The 20922-nt window shown below is 38.9% G+C and overlaps 2 protein-coding genes across 2 annotated transcripts; one reads left to right on the top strand and one right to left on the bottom strand.

Annotated features, from left to right (window-relative positions):
- Positions 1 to 4590: 4590 nt before the first annotated feature.
- LOC5580036 (NADH dehydrogenase [ubiquinone] 1 beta subcomplex subunit 9) lies at positions 4591 to 16695 on the bottom strand. The gene is made up of 3 exons (XM_001660636.2): positions 16433 to 16695; positions 16179 to 16321; positions 4591 to 4920 (listed from the first exon to the last, which is right to left on the bottom strand). The coding sequence occupies exons 1-3, from the start codon at positions 16528 to 16530 to the stop codon at positions 4721 to 4723; spliced, it is 441 nt and encodes a 146-aa protein (XP_001660686.1). The 5' UTR covers positions 16531 to 16695; the 3' UTR covers positions 4591 to 4720.
- A 78-nt stretch (positions 16696 to 16773) lies between these two features.
- On the top strand, positions 16774 to 17917 carry LOC5580034 (probable dolichol-phosphate mannosyltransferase). The gene is made up of 3 exons (XM_001660637.2): positions 16774 to 17006; positions 17077 to 17287; positions 17425 to 17917. Exons 1-3 carry the CDS (start codon positions 16909 to 16911, stop codon positions 17833 to 17835), a joined length of 720 nt encoding a protein of 239 aa, XP_001660687.1. The 5' UTR covers positions 16774 to 16908; the 3' UTR covers positions 17836 to 17917.
- Positions 17918 to 20922: the final 3005 nt, after the last annotated feature.

The raw sequence follows: 20922 nt of genomic DNA, 5'->3' as shown, positions 1-20922 counted from the left end.
AGGGCCTGCTTCTCAGCTTAGTTTCAATGAGCACTTCCACAGTTATTAACTAAGAAGTTTCTACACCAAAAGTTGCCATTTTTGCATGCGTATATCGTATGGCAAGTACGCCCAGAGAAGTCAAGAAAATTTCCATTACGAAAAAAATCTGGACCGACTGGGAATCGAACCCACGCCTTCAGCATGGCTTTGCTTTGTAGCTGCGGACTCTAACCACTCGGCTCAGGAAAGCCCCTCTAATAATTAATTTTGCAACTTTCAGCTTGATTTTTCCCGAATCTCAGCAAATGAGCATATTGCTTGATAAGAACTCGTCATTAACTCTATTTCTGGGTGCATGGCGGTGCCAGTCTTGACAAAAAAGTTGAAATTACATTTCAACCGTGATAACATTGATAGTAAGAAGTTACAGTGATACCTCCATGAGTCGATGTTCCATGACTCGATATCGACTCATGGAACCATACTAAAAACATAATTTCATGGTTACTATGATGGTCCCTAGAAGGCTCCATCCCATTACCCCGAACGCCATTACCCCGAACGCCACTACCCCGAATGGGTCACTACCCCGAAAGCCATTACCCCGAATGGGTCATTACCCCGAACGCCACTACCCCGAATGAGCCATTACCCCGAATAGTATGAGATATAGTGCAGTATCTTATTTTGCGGGCAAAAAAGCGTCTCTAATGAAAACTGGTAATAAATGGCGCGTAAAATTCGTCGATAAAATATTCATCACATATTTTCCTCCTTTTATATGTCTGTTATTTTTTCAAAATATCTTGTTGGCAACTATCTTCCTCTCATTCTTTCTGAGACAGTGCCTGTTTATCAGCTCAGTAGGCACTTTCGTAGTTCAAGGGTTCATTCACAAATTTCATAACGCCAAAAATTGCCATTTTTGACACCTACCCACCTCCTCATACCATTTTTTGTATGGAAATTCTACATTTTGTGTATGGGCTGTAACATTTTGAAGACAACCACCCACAACATTTTTTGCCTCCTTCAGGGTTATGAAATTTGTGAATGGGCTTTTTATAAAATAAGCCATTCTCAGTCAAGAGCATTCCTTGTCAATTTACCATTCTTGTACATGTGCCTCTATGCCCAGGAAAGCCAAGGAAATGTTCAATGCATATGATCCGCCACCGGAGGAATTCGAACCCGTAACCCTCAATATGGTCTTGCTGAACAGCTGCATGATCACCGGTATTTGGACTTCTTGGTGATGTTCATATTTCAATTTGCCATATCATCACGTTGTAACAGTGATCAATCACGTCATAGTTGCAAACATTTCACCAGATGATTGCCCTTCTTTCTTAAATAGGCTGTTCTTTCAAGTATTCATTTGATAAGCTAGTCACAAGTATTTCCACATAGAGCAGCTTTTTTATAGGAATATATCCTGAAGGCATTCACTAAAGTGAATCCTGCTATAGTGCTAATCAAAAATTTTCCCTTCTTTTATCTTTTTGTATTAAAACAGACACGTCTCTTATGGATTTGCTCACCACTTTTCTGCCATCATAATTTCTTCATTGTCTTGAATCAAAAAAAATATATTTGTGGTTATCTCATCGAAATTCTAAACTAATGATCCCACAAATCAACGAAAGTTTTTACTGTAGCGGCAATCAGAGGCCGCCGTTTTTTTACTTTGTACAAGTGTATTAACGTTTCTTAGCTATAACGGAACGATTGTCTATCAGGTTGGTCCTTAAGCGTGTTCCATAGAACAACACTTGCAGTGACTATCGCAGGGTGATCTTCCATCGCCATCGTTTACGAAACAAAATCTTTACAGAGATCTTTATGCTAGTAGCCTGACACCTACAAAAATGAGTAAAAGAAGTGGGTACGGATTTCCAATAAGAGACTTAACTACATCCTAATTTTGTGCATATTATAGCTATCCTTTTCATAATAAATTCACCCTTCTTTTTTGAATAGGCTGTTCTTCAGAACATTGCAATGTGGCTGTGCGAATCTCACCAAAATTAGAGGACAAATCCAAAGAAAACTTAGTATGAAAAAAATATTTGCTAAAAAACTAGCTGCTTTTTTATCTTCTGACATTTGAAAAGTACATAGTTGAGCCAAACTCGTTAAATACTCATAAGGAATCGTACAATTATCTCCCCACTCTCTTACTAGAATAAGTCGCAAAATGTTATGCATTCGGGGTAATGGCGTTCGGGGTAGTGATCCATTCGGGGTAGTGGCGTTCGGGGTAATGACCCATTCGGGGTAATGGCTTTCGGGGTAATGGCATTCGGGGTAGTGGCGTTCGGGGTAGTGTCATAGAGTCCCCTAGAAGCAGCTTTCCAAAGAATTGCTGTTCCATGACTCGATATTTCCATGAGTCGATGGTCCTTCAATATCGACTCATGGAGGATTCACTGTATTTAGAAAAACTTTTTTCCACTTAGAACGTTCTTCACTGTTAATACGTGTGGTCATCAAAATTGCGCTCTATGTTCAAGAAATCTCTAAAATAAACCCACCCGAAAGGATCCTCAACCGAACCTGTATTCATAATCTGCTACTTTTGATATGGTCTGGTTTTAAAGCACAATTGCGCTCTAGAACAGTCGCATATGGCCACTGGAAGTAATACCACGCTTGTACTGTGTAGAACAAGTCTCGCATAACTTCTGATCTCGCCCTAAAAGCCATTGGTAACCATGTGTGTAGCTCATTGTTTCTGAGCATATGAATGTATTTTCATGTTATTTAACAACGCTATGGGGAAGAAAAGATCATTATCTACCTGTCCGTGGTGTTGGGTTGGGCGCTTATTCTTTCATTTTCTCAGAAACAACGAGCTACACACGTGGTTACCAATGGCTTTTAGGGCATTATCTCAGAGTATGCGAGAAGTGTGCCTTTCAGATGGCGCATATAATCAGTACATGTTTCTGCTTTTAAATCAAAAGCTGAACTGAAGAAGGCTCCCAGACATTTTTCACATCATTCGTAGTAATTGCCATGCATTTTCTGATACTTTTAGAGATTAGAATGATAAAAACACAAGCATTTCAAAATTCCCGAATTTGGCAACATCCCAATTTTGGCAACATAAAAATCGAGCCTTGTTGCCAAAATCGGTAAGACACTGTAATAAAATTAGTTGTAATATCAAAAATTGAAAATGTCACATTGGGGCATATAATAAGCATATTTTAGAATGTAAAATTTCCCTTTCTACTAAATTTGGGTCTCCTGAATCCAAAACTGATGTCAAAATTCTTACAACTTGTAAATATCATCATATTATTGCAAAATTAAACTTAGTAAATCTGCATAATACGCCTAAATGTATGCGATTTCCCTTGAAATAAGCACGTTATTGAACTATAAACGGGCTTATAATCATAAAACTATTCTTGTTATACTATACGATTTCAAAAATGAGTTCAGCTGTTCACACTGAAGCTTACACAACATTTTTAACACTTTAAGTTTTCATGCAGGCTTAGCACCAGCAGATTGTTTAGTACCAACATTTACAACAGTATTGATTACACCTTCAAAAACTGTGAATATTTCTATGCAAAACTGACCATAATAAAAATAAAATAGTTTAAAATCATCATCAGACATCTATAAACTAGAAAACATTGAATGTATGTGATGCCAACGAAGTATTAAGAATCCTTGAAAGGAAATGCTATTTGGTACCGACTTGATCAAATTCACCCCAGTGATCAATTTGCCCCCGGATTATGGTACATATTTTAACTTTTCTACCAAACAGAATAATGACAAGTTTAGTCTTCAATAAAATAATTTACTAATTTGCATCTATCCAGGTACCGTAAAATAAGGTAACTTTGATAGTTTTTTTGAAAAAAAAAAACTTGGATATTTATGCATGCTGCTTTGAAGAATTATTATTTATACTTTTAAAACAAGTACTGGCATCCTAGCTATCGATTGCAGTTGATAGATTGCCAAAAGATTTATTCTGAATGGATATATAATTTTTCATATCATCGAAAGTCGGTTTTCTGTTTTGGGGTTACTTTGATAATGGAGTATAAATCGAACAAAATTGAATGAATTGCGTAACATTTATAGGGCTTTGCATACCTCTAGGCGTTTTACGCTATATGGATATTTATGACTTAGATTACATAAATGGTCCCAGTTTGTGAAAGTGCCTTTCGCTAAGTGATTTGAGACCATATTCAAGTTTTATGATAACTAGGCTATTAAAGATAGGTGACGAATTATTCAAAACTACATCAAATAGTGATCGTAGAACAGATTGTTTGTAAGCGTTTCGAACATGCTAAAATTGTATCTATTTTTAATATTCGTACATAATGCCCCAAATGATCTCGATTGAAATGAAAATAGCTGTTGTTTAAAGTGTCATACTAATATTCTTTAGTTTTGCATTCGTTCAGCTTAACCGATTAACAGAAATTATTATATTTTATTTATTATGTGGAGGGTAATGCACTATCCAAGTTACACGCATTATCAAAGATACCCCGGTTTACGGTACTAATTTAATGCATACCACCTATTCTAATTAGATTTTTCGGAATCAACACAAAACCATCTACTTCATACAGTTCTAAATCAACGTTATTCCTCTATTTAGCTCTGACCAGTATCGATGGTAGTTGCTTACGCTGGTTAGGTTTGCAATAAAGAAAAGCACAATATATGTATTCAGCGAATTCAGCGCCGCTTGGATTCAGTGGTGGTGCGAGCCTTCCGTGGCGGACGTCTTACCGTACTGCTTCTCCCACCAGGTCACGTACTCCTCCTTGCGCTTCTCGCGGCGAGCAAAGTACTCCGGGAACTGAGCCTTCTCCAGCGGATGCCAATAGTCCAGCACCCAATCCGGGGGGATGACCTCTCGCTCGAAGGCAACGCCGCCGGGCGACATGGGGACTGAAAATGGGAATCGGAGAGTTCGATATAAAGATTATGAATCCGTTATAGCGGTTGGATACTAGGCTGTCCCAAAATTTCACTTTGTCAGAAAACTTGGGAGGCTCAACCTCCAAATGGTAGTTTTGGATGATATAAACCAATGTTTGAAACTACATTTAGAGGAATCCCCGCTGATTTATTAAGAGAAAACTTTTGCGGGATAAATATAAGACAAAAATATCCATATTAGCAAAATTTCGTTATACCCATTAAGTTAATCTATTTTGTGGATCCCTCAAGGCCCAAAACTATCAGGAAAAAAATAATATATTGTATGTTATAAGGTTTGGACGTTTTGAAGTTTACATGTACATAGGCTTACCAGATGGTATCCCTTGGGAGGACATGTCCTCCTTTTCAATCATATGTCCTCCCGTCCTCCCTTGGACCGAAAATGTCCTCCTTTATCAAAGTGAGGAAATATAAAATTTTACATCCATTCATATCTCTTTGGTTTTCGTTCGTTCTCTTTTTTTTTAATTTCTAAACATTTCTGTCTTGAATAATCATTTTCGAAGATTCAAGTTGTACGAATTGGGGTCAAATTAAAGTTAAAAAGGTTCATTATATACTTGTGTTGTCAAAATATTGTTCAAATCTGTTCTTCATTACAAAACTTCAATATATTTCTGTTTTTTTATGTTTTATGTCTATGTTTAAATCACGTCAAAATTTGTGATTTAAATACTTGTGTATTGCTTTCGAAGTGTTTTAAATAGGGTTTTGCTAGATCACTCCGAACAATAGTACACAATTTTATTACTCTGAACTTCCGTGAATAATTCTGGGTAAATAGATACTTTGTTGTTATGATCAATTCAGAGATATCGAATGTGGGCTTCGTGGCCGTGCGGTTAGCGGCGTCAGTCGTTGGGGCGTATTGTGCCACGAAGCGCGGGTTCGATTCCCGTTCCTGTCGGTGTAAACTTTTCGTCAAACGAAAAATTCATCACTGGACTACTGGGTGTTCTGTGTTGTCCGTTACCTAATGTTCGTGATTGTTCAGTCTGTCCAGTCTGGCTGAAGACGGTATAATTGTCTTTTTTTTAATACGATAATATTCAGATTTTACATAAATTGTTGGCGTTCGGGATGTTAGAGAAAAATCAATGGCAACGACGTCAGCTCACTTAACATGATTTCAATCCCTTGACCATACTCAACAAAAAACCCTAAATGTTTATCAAACCTACTTTATAACCAACTATCGCAAAGACGTGGCCAGAGCAACCCTAATTTTTAAATAAAAATCAATGTCCTCCTTTTTTCAAAGCAAGTCACATGAAATGTCCTCCTTTCTAAAATTTTCATCTGGTAAGCCTACATGTACACGACGAAACACGTGTCAAATGTACAAATTGAAATTGAAACTGCGAAAAGAAACTACATCTCATATATCCGAACGAAGTTTAGACTGCGAAATGATGATTCCATGTGCTTTGGGGTAATCGAGTTCAGTTCGCCTTCGAACGTCGGGGTCTCTCAAGGGCAGTGTTGTGAAAAACTCAATTCCTCATAACTCACGCTTGAGATTTTATATGTATGAGTTGTCAATCACGCAACTCAGCAGTTAAAAAATCATGGATGAGTAGACAACAACATTCTGGTTTCACGAGTTTTTGACGGGATTTGCGACTGAATCATTTTTGCGGTTTGAGTTGATTGAGTGATTTTGCATCAAAATCTCAAGCGTGAGATTTGCGAAGCAGATCTCTAATGAGTTTTCTCTCACGGGAAAGCGTTATGATTGAGATTTGAGTGTGAGTCTATGAACACTAACTACGAGAACAAAACGACGAACTGCGAAGGAAAGTTGAATAGAGTTCCTCAAAAAATTCTCAAGAGTTTCTCCGGGAATTCCTCCAGAGTTCCTCGTGTAATTCTTCCGGATTTCTTGTGGGATTCTTCTTAAGTTCTTCCTGATGTCCTCCGGCAATTCCTCTGAATTTCATCCAGCAAACCCTCTGAACTTCTTCTGAATTTCCACAAGGAATACTTACAGAGTTCTTCTAGAAATTTCTCTAGAGTTCCTCAAGATGTTGCTCTGGATTTCATCCAGTAATTCCTGGAAATTTCTTCCGGAGATCCATCGGGAATGTCCTCCATAGTTTTTTCCGGGAATTTCTCCGGAGTTCCTCAAGCAATAGCCCCGGAGTTCTTCCAGAAATGCATCCAGAGTTTCTCTAGGAACGGCTCCAGTTTATCTCCAAGAATTACTCCAGAGTTCCTCCAGGCAGTGTTGTGCAAAACTCAATTTCTCATAACTCACGCTTGAGATTTTTCACGTCAATCACGCAACTCAGCAATCAACAAATCATGGATGAGTTGGCTAACCTTTTTGAATCATTGTCTCGTATTTTCACAGTTCACTCACACTCGGTAATAATTTCTTGTTAGTCTGGTAAAATTATAGTAATCCTTTCAAACGTAAACAACAACATTTGGGTTTCACGAGTTTTTAACGGGCTATGCGACTGAATCATTTTTTACGGTTTGAGTCGATTGAGTGATTCTGCATCAAAATCTCAAGCGTGAGATTTGCGACGCAGATCCCTGAGGAGTTTGCTCTCACGGGAGAGCGTATTGATTGAGATTTGAGTGTGAGTCTATAAACACTGCCTCCAGGAATGCCTTTGGAGTTTCTCTATGATTTTGTACAGAGTTCCTGGAACTCTAAGTTTCTTTCAGAGCTCCATCGGTGATTCCTCCTGAGTTGCTCAAGAAATTCCTCCGGAGTTCTTTCAGCAAATATTCTGATTTTAATCTAGCATTTCCTCCGAATTTCCTCAACCAGGAAACTTTTTGGATTTCCTTTGTAGTTGATTTGGAATTTTTCCGTAGCTCTTTCAGAAGTTAGACCATTTTTTTCGGATTTCCCCCATGAATTCCTCTAGCAATTCTTCCGCAGTTCCTCCAGCAATTCTTCCAGACTTCCTCTGTGAAGTTCTCTAGAGCTCTGCCGAGAAAATTTTTCAGATTTACTCCGAGCATTCCTCCAAGATTTTTTTCGGAGTTCCTTCAAGATTTGCTTCGATGTTTCTCCAAAAATTCCTCGGAGTTTCTTCAGGAAATCATTTGAATATGCTCTGCAGAATTCCTCCGGGATGTCCTCCATTGTTCCTTCAGGAATCTCCTCAAAATTGAAAAAAAAATCAGCAGTTTCTCCAACAAATCCTTCGGAGTTCCCACAGGAATTTTTGGGAGGTCCTCCAATAATTTCTTCAGAGCACCACATAGATTTTTTTTGGAGTTTCTCCGGTAATTCTATTGAAGCTCCACCAGTAATTCCTTTAAATTTGCGCCATTGTTCCTCCAGGAATTTTATCGGAGTTTCTCCAGGAATTCTTCACAGTTCCTTCAGTAATTCATCAGAATACTCCTCCAGAGTCTCCTAGGAATTGTTCCGAGATTACTCCAAGATTTTTCCTAGATCCACCGATGATTGTGATCGGGCCATTGCAGCTTGCACTTCTACTCCCACAACCTCGATAAGTTAGAGCTGCAGGCTCGGCAGCAGCCGACAGCTAATGTTGTGGCGCAAAACGATGGCGACTCCCCCTCCATCTAGTCGCACTAGTCAATAGTTGGGAATGGAGACGCTCAACTCAGGTTGAGGAACGTCTCCGTGATGATGGCAACGTCGATGCTTTTCTCTTCGAGAAAGTCGACGACCTTTCTTGGCTTTGTTCCGGAGGGATCAAGCGATCCAGGAGATGGCCTCACGGGCCATATTTTGAAAGGAACACAAATAGGGGAGTTGGAAAGTGCTCCTCAGTCAGTGGTGGAGGTGACTGGTGCTGACGCTGCCCTCCCTGCTTCTTGGTGGACGCTTGCTGACGGACCACCAGGAACTCCGCTCGTTTGGGGAGGGTTCGAGGCGGAATCCACCTTCTGCTTTAGATTACGACCCATCGCAATTGCTATGGTCTGCTGCTGCTTGCTGCAGGGAAGCTTTTTCGCTAACCACACCAAGGATGTTGGATAGCAGTCACTAGAACGCGAAATCGCGAAAAAGCGGGAATTGCACTTTGCACACAAACGAAAAAACGAACTTCGGAAAAACGAGCAATCGAAAACCATCCGAATCGCACGACAGTCCGATACAGAATGATGATCATTCATTTTGCTTCTATTGATCAGCAAAATATATACAAAGCATGAAATCAATTTACGTTTTACAGTTGCTATTTGGGTTGACAGTTCATATAGAGACTGTTATGCTTTTATTTTTTAAATGTGGGACTTTAGCAAATTCATAACGTTCAATAATATGTTTGGTAATTAAATTGTTTGCGTAGTAAAGTTTCTATATATTAATTCATGAATAGCTTTGAAACGCATACAATTAGGAATATGATATCTCCAACAAACTTATTCCTTACAAAATGTTCCATCTTCTAATTGGTAAAACATATCCTAGCGTTAAGTTTAATAGCCACTTTTGAGGATTGAAAAATAATTTACTAAAAAATCATTCAATTCAAGAAAGCATTGTAAAACTTCCCTATAAAACAAACAGTAAATGATTTTTCTCAGATAGTTTAGACCCTGAGTATGACGAAATTTGGCTGAACTACATTTCTTGGTCACAAAAATAGGTCTTTAAAAAAATAAACTAAACGGGGAATCCTCTTAACATGATTTCTCAGAGTTCCCCCATACAAAAGATTGTACGTCACATCCAAAGCTACTGTTTGAAGTTTGAGTCCTCAAATTTTCTGACAGTTAACCTTAGTAAGGACCTTGGGTCTTTTTCGACCCATTTCAAAATTCAAATCAATGTAACTTTTGATTGGAATAACCCAGCAATTTGATACTTTCTGACAATTATTTTTTTGTGGGATATTTTGTTTTTGCGGAAACAAAAGTTTTGAATGACCCCTAGGGGAGCTTCCATAAAAAAAGTTACAAATTGTGACTTAGGGTCGTTTTCGACCCGAAAATTCAAACAGCTCGCAAAAATCAGTGTGTTGACCGAATTTAGTTTTGTTGGGCTTAAATGAAGGGCACACATGTCTAGTTTCAGAAACCTTCCCGGAGATCCGGATTTGGTCACTGTGGCCACCGGGAACCTGCTACATATGAAAAAAGTCCTTTTAGAGACCCTTACTTTGACGACCTGTAGTTTCGTAACTAAACAAGTAATCTGAACCGTCCTCATATTGTTGAACAGGTATTCACGTGGACTGTGAATAGAGATTCTCAAATCGCTTAGTTATTCATACCCGGTTCCGGAAACCCGGAACATCCGAAAAGTAAGCTTCTATCGCAGTTCTGTATATGTAGTTCACATCGGTGCTATTCGGTTGATGGATATTTTGGCATAATTTTTTTCTGTAATAAGGAACCAATTGCCGGCGCACATTCCCTGAAAAATTCGGTCCAGTTAGGTCAATGCGGAACCGGTTCCTGGAGTCCCGGGAGGTGGCCAATCTGGACAATTCGATGGAATTACTCAGATTTGAACCCCAAAACCAAATGAATTGTGTCCAATTCTTTACGATTTTTCATGTTTGGATGTATTTTGCCGAAAAAATGAATTAATGGTTATTCTGGTCCTTTTGGAGCACCGGAATGGCCACCGGGAAACCCGTAATATGGGACAACAAAGTTTTAGCACCAAAAGTAGGCATGCGACGGCTCAATCTTCATGATTTTGCATCCCTGTGACTCTGCTAGTTCAATTATTGATGAATGACCATTTTGGATCTTCTGGCTCATCGAAATAACCCAGGAATGGCCACCGGAAATACCCGTATTGTGGGACATTTCAGATTTTGTACCAAAACTAGGCATGCGACGGCTCAATCTTCATGATTATGCATCCCTGTGACACTTCTAATTCAATTATTGATGAATGACCACTTTGGTTCTTCTGGCCCAGCAAAATAACCCAGGAATGACCACCGAAAGTCCCCGTATTGTGGGACATTTCAGTTTTTGTACCAAAACTAAGCATGCGACGGCTCAATCTTCATGATTTTGAATCCCTGTGACTCTGCTGGTTCAATTATTGATGGATGACCACTTGGGTTCTTCTGGCCCAGCAAAATAACCCAGGAATGGCCACCGGAAATACCCATATTGTGGGACATTTCAGATTTTGTACCAAAACTAGGCATGCGACGGCTCAATATTCATGATTTTGCATCCCTTTGACACTTCTAGTTCAATTATTGATGAATGACCATTTTGGATCTTCTGGCTCATCGAAATAACCCGGGAATGGCCACCGGAAATACCCATATTGTGGGACATTTCAGTTTTTGTACAAAAACTAGGCATGCGACGGCTCAATCTTCATGATTTTGCATCCCTGTGACACTTCTAGTTCAATTATTGATGAATGACCACTTTGGTTCTTCTGGCCCAGCAAAATAACCCAGGAATGGCCACCGGAAGTCCCCGTATTGCGGGACATTTCAGTTTTTGTACCAAAACTAAGCATGCGACGGCTCATTCTTCATGATTTTGAATACCTGTGACTCTTCTAATTCAATTATAGCTGAATGAGCACTGGCTCTTCGGGACCACCTAAATTATTCAGGAATGGCCAATGGAGATACCCGTATTGTGGGACATTTCAATTTTGTACCAAAACTAGGTATACGAAGGCTCAATCTTCATGACTTTGAATACCTGTGACATATTTAGTTCAATTATAGATAAATTACCACTTTGGGTCTTCTGTACTACCAAAATTACCCAAGAATTTCACCTTGATACCCGTACTATGCGATATTTAAATAGTTGTACCGAAACTAGGCATGCGATGGCTCATTCTTCATGATTTATAATACAAGTATGTTTCGATTTTGTCACGCTCCGATTTTGTCACGTTCCGATTTCGTCAACAAATAATCCCGTTTTTATCAACACACAAAAAATGTTTTTTTTTTAATTTTCAAAATGTTTGGAATATGAACTAGATACTTATTAGCCTCAGAGTTGAATTTTCGATATTATGGTAATGTTGAGCACTTACGATACATGATAGGTGTCAAGTCATATACGATTCGATAAGGTTTGATATCTGTTTATCCACTACTCAGTTGAAGTTTTCAAACTTAGCATGGTCTGTTGGACAAGATTGATCCATCCTTCAACAATCGAGAGATGCTCCGGCCACGTTCTAGCAAAAATATGGAAATTGTGATTAGTTGAATACGTACTCAAGAGAGACCTCTCCTTTTTCTTATATAGCATGGTATCATAGATTTTTCTATGTAAATTTGATAGATATAATATTTCGTTCTTTTTTTTATTAGAGATGCACTTGGGTATGAACTCAAGAATGTTTGGGCAACGGCAAGAGACATGTTCGAGTTGAAGACCCCGTCATATGTTGGACATTATCTTCTATCTCTCAAACTCGATAGCAGTGCACAAATTATAGCAGACTGCCATCGATTAGATCCTGTTTCAAGGGGTAGGAAAAGAGGTCTAGAAAAACTAAGCAATCTAAAGAAAGATTTTCAATTTCGGAAATCCATATAAAAAGTTTGCATCGAGGAGAGGGTAAAGGACTGAAATGGCTAACTATTTGAGAAATTGTTGATACGTTCCCAAGCCACGCACGTTGCCATCCCAAATTTGCTGGGACCTTGATCTTTGAGTAGATATGAATTAGAGTTTTCAATTTTCCCGGGAATTGACTTCCCGGGAAATGGGAAATAAAATTATAATTTCCCGGGAATTCCCGTGATCCCGGGAAATTCTAAAAACGTAAAAGTTATGCTAATTTGATGAAGTTTTTTGAAATAATGTCTTATTTTATGTATGTTTTATTTTAACCCATTGCATTTGCACGATTGGTGCTCTCTTTTTATGAGTAAATTATTTATGTTCCTCCAAAAATATTTGCTTCGTTTTTTGCTAGGCTTCTTAAAAAAAAGTTTATAAATTTAAGCAAAATTATATGTGGAGCTATCGTATGAAGTTCAAATAATATTTTCCAACATTTAATAAATCTTTACAAAACTGAAATAAAAAACAAACAAGTACAAACCTTGAAAACTTTATAATTCTACTCAAATCATGAAATAGATTATTCGAAAATTTCTTCATATTATATTGCCAACTAGTTGTCCCGGTAAACGTTATATTGCCAACCCGTAGGCAGTGAAGTAAGCCATGTAGAAATCACCTATAAAGTGAAATACATCCCGTTTTCTTCCCTTTTTTCGGTTGGTTTTCACCAATATTTTAACTCACAAAAACATTATATCACTTCTAGTGAGGACATTGTTTGGTATGATATGAAAAGTAAACTGTGCGATAGTTTTTAACTGAATATACATGGTCCATTCTGTATTTAATTACAGCTTCCCGGGAACTACAGAAATACCGGGAAATACGGGAATCCCGGGAAACAGAAAATCATTTCCCGGGAAACGGGAATCCCGGGAAATCTCAATTCCCGGGAAATGTTCCCGGGATTGAAAACTCTAATATGAATCCCTTCCTCATATGGAGACTAACAGGTTAATTAGGAATCTTATACCAACAGCCATACGCTTATTCATAAAACTTTACATAAGAGTTTCTTACGAAGAAGTTCTAATTTGGTGATGCTTGTTCTAGAGTTTGTACACTTTTGTGTTTTTGATGAACTGCTATATAAATACAAATGGTGTTTGTATGTCACAAAATCGTTTAAGAACGGGCTAAAACACTTACATGATTTTTTCACTGTTGCATTGGTCAAGTGTTACAACGTGTTTGAGTGAAGGAAGGAAAATTCTCTGGAAACACTGGAAAAACAATGAAAACTAATCTGGAAAGAGTATGGGAAATTGTATGCCATTTTTCTGCAGCCTACTTGATTGCAAAACGTAGTTTGACGGGATCAGAAGTATTTAATATTATTTTAACTTAACAAAAAACTAGAACTTTAGGTTAGTTTATTGCCAGTCTATTCGTGATCTAACGTAAAGCTAAATGGCGATGGTGGCGCTGTTCTAGTTTGGCGATTAGTACATCCCTGTTGAAGTTGGTAGTAATAACTTTAGAAGAAAGATCATCAAAAACATTTTACTGATAAGATTTTGGAAATTTAAAGCACAGGAAACCGTAAATGTTCATTTCAGTTTGCAACGAATGAATACGGCACTGCTCAAATGTCAAATTAGCAAACTCTTGCATTGGTCCATAGTATAATCGAATCTGCCACACAATACACGAATGCGAAAATGGAAAGTTTGGCAAAGAAAGCTCTCAGCTAATAACTGTGGTGCTCATAAGAACACCAAGCTAAGTAGCAGGCTCTGGCCCAGTGAGGACGTAATGCCAAGAAGAAGAAGAAAGCTTTTTCTCAGTGAGGATGTGATTGAAGATGAAGTAGAAGGATGAGGATAAACAGTAGAAAATGAAGTTGTTTCTTTTTTTTTTTGAAAAAAAAAAAACAGTGATTATCTTTACCCACTTCATTGTAGTTATTTTTACGCGCCTTGTGATGGAAAGGACATTTATGTGATTATTATTTAATATTCTATATTACATTTATTAACATTCTAACAAAGAAAACTAAAACTATCAATGATTTATTACAAAATCATATTGATTGTTAGGAGTCTGCAATCAACTTTCATTACGAACCTATAAGAATGAACAATCTAAATGCTCTTCACAGCTCCTAAACATCAATATTGTGCATTTATATGATAAAAATGTGTGTTATCCAGGCAAAACTGCAATCTTCTTTTCAAATTTGTAAAATATTTTGTCGAAGAACATTATTCCGTTTTTGTCACGGTTCCGTTTTTGTCAACTGAAAATTGCCAATCGTATTGATAAAAACGGAACATACCTGTACTTGTGACTCTTCTAGTTAAATTATAAGTGAATGACCACTCTGGCTCATTATTACCACCGGAAAACCCCAGGAATGACCATCGGTGTTATCTCAATCGTGGGACATTTCAGATTTTGTTCCAAAACTAGACATGTGACGGCTCAATTTTTCTAATTTTCTGAGCACGTGATCCATCTTACATAATAATATCTGGTCTCTTGCTGTCACTGAAATAACCCAGGAATGTCCACCGAAGAAACCCGTATCGTGGGGTACATTAGTGTTTGTACCATAACAAAAAATTCGAAGGCTCAATCTTCATGGTTTTTCGTGCATGTGACTTTTCTCATACAATAATAAGTAAAAGTCCACTCAGGTGCTCAGGTTTCAGGTTGGACGACTACGCTGTAGAATCGTTACCCGTTCTGTGGCGTAGTTGATTAACGCGCCCAGTCTAGCGTATTGGGGGTCGTGGGATCGAAGCTCACTAGAACGATTCCATTATTTTTCACAAAATGTACATCTCAATATGTCCATATTGACTTTTGTGTCTAGGAACTTCAGGTTTTATTTTCGGTCACAATTAGACAGAGTGATTATTCATCTATAATTGAATTTGAAAAGTCACAGGTATTCAAAATCATGAAGATTGAGTCGTCGCATGCCTAGTTTTTGTACAAAAACTGAAATGTCGTACAATACGGGTTTTTCCGGTGGCCATTCCCGGGTTATTTCGATGAGCCAGAAGAACCAAAGTGGTCATTCATCAATAATGGAACTAGAAGTGGATGCAAAATCATGAAGAATGAGCCGTTGAATACTTAGTTTTGGTACAAAAACTGAAATGTCCCACAATACGGGTATTTCCGGTGGCCATTCCTGGGTTATTTCGATGAGCCAGAAGAACCAATGTGGTCATTCATCAATAATTAAACCAGCAGAGTCACAGGTATTCAAAATCATGAAGATTGAGCCGTCGCATGCCTAGTTTTGGTACAAAAACTGAAATGTCCCACAATACGGGTATTTTCGGTGGTCATTCCTGGGTTATTTCGCTGGGCCAGAAGAATCAAAGCGGTCATTCATCAATAATTGAACTAGAAGTGTCACAGGGATGCAAAATCATGAAGATTAAGCCGTAGCATGCCTAGTTTTTGTACAAAAACTGAAATGTCCCACAGTACGGGTATTTCCGGTGGCCATTCCCGGATTATTTCGATGAGCCAGAAGAACCAAAGTGGTCATTCATCAATAGTTGAACTAGCAGAGTCACAGGGATGCAAAATCATGAAGATTGAGCCGTCGCATGCGAGCTGTTTGAATTTTCGGGTCGAAAACGACCCTAAGTCACAATTTGTAACTTTTTGTTAGGGACTAAGGAAGGTTAAGTGAAATTTTGGGACACCCTACTCGATATACTCACATTTCTTCGGCTGGAAGTGCTGAGTTTCGAACAGTTCCCGTTCTCCGTCGGCCAACAGCTGGGCAATTTTGGCCGGATCACGTTCTTTCTTGTGCTTATCGAAGCGCTCCCTCATCAGCACGGCCTGGTAGCGGAAGATGTGCCTAAAATGAGCGGAACAATCAATCTTCCGGAGTGTTTATTTTGAACTCGCCTGCAGTCAGCTCAAAAAATTACATAAGCAAAGGAGGATTCGTCGCTCGGACAGCACTTACCTGCGGTCATACCAGGATTCCAGGTTCCGGAGGGATTTCTTGTACAGCGAACAAACCCGGCGGGTGTGGGCGATCATCGCGGCCGTCGGAGCGGACATTTCGGCGGCAGTAGCTCCCGATTAGAACGTGATGGGAAGTTAATTTTGTTGCACTAGCTCGCACTTTTCGGTGCACGATCCGTCGTTTTGCTGAAAATCGTCTCGCACGGAGCCGGAGTTTGACGTTTCGGCACAATGTCTTTAAAGGGTGGTTGAGACTGGACCGAACTGATGAAACGTTTGGGCTCAGTGTAGTACCCAAGCGGCGCATTTCATTGCGATTCCTATCCCTTCCACCGTGCGACTTGTTTATTTTGACGTGGACCTGTTTGTCGTCGGCGCAAGTTTAAAAACAAAACTGGATTGCGAATCATTCCAAAAAGGAAGCGCTGGTGTTAAGAGTAAAATCCTCCGGGAAAATCGTGTAACAGTCTCAACATGACCGCTAATAAGTATTCCATACTGCTACCAACGTACAATGAGCGAGAAAATCTTCCTATCATTATCTGGCTCATTGTTAAATACATGCAAGAAGCGTAAGTAAAACCGGTTGGAAGGAAACAATGGGATTATGCCACGTCCTAAATTGTTTAATGCTTCCCACAGGAACATCGATTACGAAGTGATCGTCATCGACGATGGCAGCCCCGACGGAACTCTGGACGTCGCCAAAGAGCTGCAGAAAATCTACGGTGAAAATCGGATTCTGTTGCGACCGCGAGCAGCGAAGTTGGGCCTCGGAACGGCCTACATTCATGGAATCGAGCACGCAAATGGCAATTTCATCATAATTATGGACGCTGATCTGAGCCATCACGTAAGTTTAGAAGCGTCCCTTCGCCGCACAGCGCGTCCTCAGCCCTAAATCCATGATAAAAACTGTTAGGCGCCCGGAAAATTGGTTTCAGATAATTTCTTAGTAATCTAATTATAATTCCCCCGCGTCCATTTCAGCCAAAGTTCATTCCGCAGTTCATCGAGCTCCAGCAGTCGGGCAATTATGACGTCGTTTCCGGCACTCGCTACAAAGGAGAAGGCGGCGTCTACGGGTGGGACTTCAAGCGGAAGCTAATCTCTCGGGGCGCTAACTTCTTGTCTCAACTGTTGCTTCGGCCGAATGCATCCGATCTGACCGGATCGTTCCGACTGTACAAGAAGGAAGCGCTGAAGGAGCTTATCTCGCGCTGCAAGTCCAAGGGATACGTCTTCCAGATGGAGATGATTGTGCGAGCTCGTCAGCTGAATTACACCGTTGGGGAGGTACCGATTTCCTTCGTGGATCGCGTCTATGGTCAGTCCAAGCTGGGAGGTTCGGAGATCGTTCAGTTTGCCAAGAATTTGCTGTATCTGTTTGCTACTACGTAATGTAGTACCGGCGTATTTGTTTAAATTTTCAAGTTATATTTCCTTGCATTTACTGTAAATATAAAATATCTATGAAGAAATATTCAGAATTTTCATCGATTTTCGAATGTTAGAAGCCATAAATATTTTTTTTAATTTCTTCATTATCATTTCAAACATTACATTCATTTCTTATATCTACGTGTTCTGTGTTATTAGACAACACTATCATTCTAATTTGGTAAAACAAATTTAAGATTTTATTAACATTTTGTTAACAACATATTACAGTTCATTTGCCGTAGCAGTTCAGATTTTTTACAGGTGAGTTGATTTCACCTGGCAATAGAAGATTGTAGAGCAAATGTGCCTCTAGTGGTGCACCTATGGGAAAACTGCTAAAACACGGTGATAAAATCATAAAATATACGATTTTAACCAGTGGCGTCTCGTCCTAAGGTTCACTTGGTGCACTGCACAGTCAAAGATTTCAAACTAACAAATTAAATATATATATTATAATTCTCAATGCTTCCAACATTCAAATGTGTAGTTGCTTGAAAATGTTTTTTGATTTCTCCACCTTCAACTGGTCCATCGCCCTCAGTGAACAAACCGTTTGATTCTCCCCCCATGGTCTTGCTCAACCAGCAAGCGAAAACAGCGAATCAAACAAGACAAACTGCCATGCGTCTCCATCGTATTGCAGAGAATGTTCATTTCAGTCGTGCACTCTTTCTTGTGCACGAAAATAGCGTGTATGGACACAGCAGGAATGTGCATTTGTATTGACATTTCTAGAGCAACAGTGGCGTTGTATAGGTAAAATCTGGTTCACTCCAATTTGTGCACCCGAGAGAGATATTGCCCATGACGCTCGCATTGGTTTGCAAGAATTGAAAAAGCGCGCGCAACTGGCGTCACGACGTCTGCTGTTGGAAGAGAAAGCGTAAACGCCATACATGCTTTGTGTGTATGTATGCTGCATGGAGCTTCCAGGTGTCGCGCGACAGTAGGCGCAATATTGATTGGAACCAATACTAGATGTTATAAACATATTGGCCAAATTGATTATGTTTTATCTTATTAAATACACAAAATTCATGTGGCTTTGAATTCATTTATAAACTATGTGTGAATATAGTTTTTCTTGCTCAACAGACCGACAACTGATAAATTGCGGTGGGCGTAAAGTGGGTTTCAGCGTTCAACAGTCAGTCATCATTTCACTTGAAAGCTTTGATGTATCCACAAAAGTATACAAAGAGATTTACCAGCGCTGGACATCGTCAAAAAGCTAAGATATCGTGATACAATTGACAAGCTGTAAATAATAAGAATTATTATATAGAATAACAACGTTAGGAATTATGGAGATTCGGAATTTCGCGGAATCCACGAAATCCACGGAATTTATCCTTCATCGCGAAACTTGGAAAATAACGCGTAAATAGTTTAATTCTGAAGGTTTATATGATAATCTCAGAAAAGTTCAGATTTTTGCTCATAATGGTTTATTTATTTGTAAGCCGAGTTTCATATAAAAAAATATGCTAATCGTTTAGTTTCAAGTTAAACGTCTTTCTTCTTGCTTTAAATTTGATAATATGATATTAAACTTATTATCTCAGTTCGCAAAATGAAATACATTTATACAAAATCAATAGGGTAACGACTGTTTATTTCGTTCATAACCACTAACAGTTGGCGCCAGCGGCATAAATTGCAGACAACAACCTTTCGAACATTCAGTTTCTCTTACCGGCCGCCGAGCGGCGACACTGATGTTTGTATTCCTCTCACTGATCGCGCTACGCTGGATTCTCAAATTTCTCAAACTTTCAACACAAGCGCATGGAAGAATGGTAGTCGGAGAGCTGTCAAAACGTATGGAAAATAATGAAAATCGTAAATTGCTCGCAATTAGGAAACTGAATCAAAAAAGTAGTGATTAGAAATCAAGTGTAAAGTGAAAACACAACTTTTTGTGTTTAGTTCATCTTCCGTGGTGCTTTCTTTGCTTCAGGATTTCGTTTTTACTACCATTGAAAAAGAGCCATCTATTGCCTTTTAAATTTTGAATATCGCCCTATTAAAAAATTCGTATTCATAATTCAAAATAAACGGTTTGTGCGAGTCAGTGCACAGGCAATCAAATTCCTCACGGGACGCCTCTGATTTTAACGTATCAGTCGATAGATATCAAATCATTCAAATGTATAAAAATCACGATTCATGTGAAATTTCCCTGCAAAAAGCATTGCACCAATACAACACGCAAACAAATTTTGTTGTATAATCTACCGAATCCATGGTAGAATTAAGAACTGCACCAACGATTTTCAACCGACTACAAAAATCTGTTAAGTTTACTATAATCTGGTGAAAATCACTGAGCAGTGCAGTAAATTTGACTATGTCCATAGTAGCATCCACTACAAAGCATTGTAATTCAATCCATGACACCCACCGTACAACACAGTGTGGTCAAAAGCGAGAGGGGGCGACACTCGCAGATCACCGCTTAGATGCACGTTTGGATAAAATCCGATTTTTTTAGATCAGTTCATTATTCTAGATTTAACGTCCTTCATACGCTGACATCTTCTGAGCGTAGATTGATGAGATGCAAGAAGATGTGAATAGGTGGAAGGAGAATCAATGATGATGTTGATGATGGGGAGTGCAGTGCTACGGGTTTTTGTAAACAGTAGTAACGGTTGTGATTTTCATTGTTGGTACTTTCAAAAGTAAGTAACAGCTAGCTATTTGTTTCCAGGACGGCAATCAAAAGTCTCACTTCTGGGAAATTGTAGTGATCACCATTCTCTTCAGCAGCTCTTCAATCCTGCAAGCTTTGCTATCCTGACTTTATGTTTGATTTGATGTCCATCAGTAAGACCTTTAGCATCGGTCAACCTGAAGAATCTGTGATGGAATCCATGCGACACCTAGCTTCCGGAAAGCGAAAAAGCAAGTAGTTTTGTTGATATATTGTTAAATAAAAGCCGAATTTGATAATTTATAAAATATGTATTTATGGGTAAGGGAGTCTAGAGACCTTTCACCAATTCACAACATACACCAAGACACGGACTGAAAATGGGT

Source organism: Aedes aegypti, chromosome 2, assembly GCF_002204515.2.
Source record: "Aedes aegypti strain LVP_AGWG chromosome 2, AaegL5.0 Primary Assembly, whole genome shotgun sequence".
NCBI lineage: Eukaryota > Metazoa > Arthropoda > Insecta > Diptera > Culicidae > Aedes > Aedes aegypti.
Note: the sequence above shows the minus strand (reverse complement) of the source record. Positions and strands in the feature narration are given on the sequence as shown.

Bases quoted from the DNA above. Each gene is read 5' to 3' on its own strand.
- LOC5580036 (XM_001660636.2), bottom strand. From the start codon at position 16,530: ATGTCCGCTCCGACGGCCGCGATGATCGCCCACACCCGCCGGGTTTGT. The intron at 16,322-16,432 runs GTAAGTGCTGTC...CGCTCATTTTAG, and splicing joins GAATCCTGGTATGACCGCAG to GCACATCTTCCGCTACCAGG. The intron at 4,921-16,178 runs GTGAGTATATCG...TCCCATTTTCAG, and splicing joins GCACTTCCAGCCGAAGAAAT to TCCCCATGTCGCCCGGCGGC.
- LOC5580034 (XM_001660637.2), top strand. From the start codon at position 16,909: ATGACCGCTAATAAGTATTCCATACTGCTACCAACGTACAATGAGCGA. The intron at 17,007-17,076 runs GTAAGTAAAACC...TGCTTCCCACAG, and splicing joins GTTAAATACATGCAAGAAGC to GAACATCGATTACGAAGTGA. The intron at 17,288-17,424 runs GTAAGTTTAGAA...CGTCCATTTCAG, and splicing joins ACGCTGATCTGAGCCATCAC to CCAAAGTTCATTCCGCAGTT.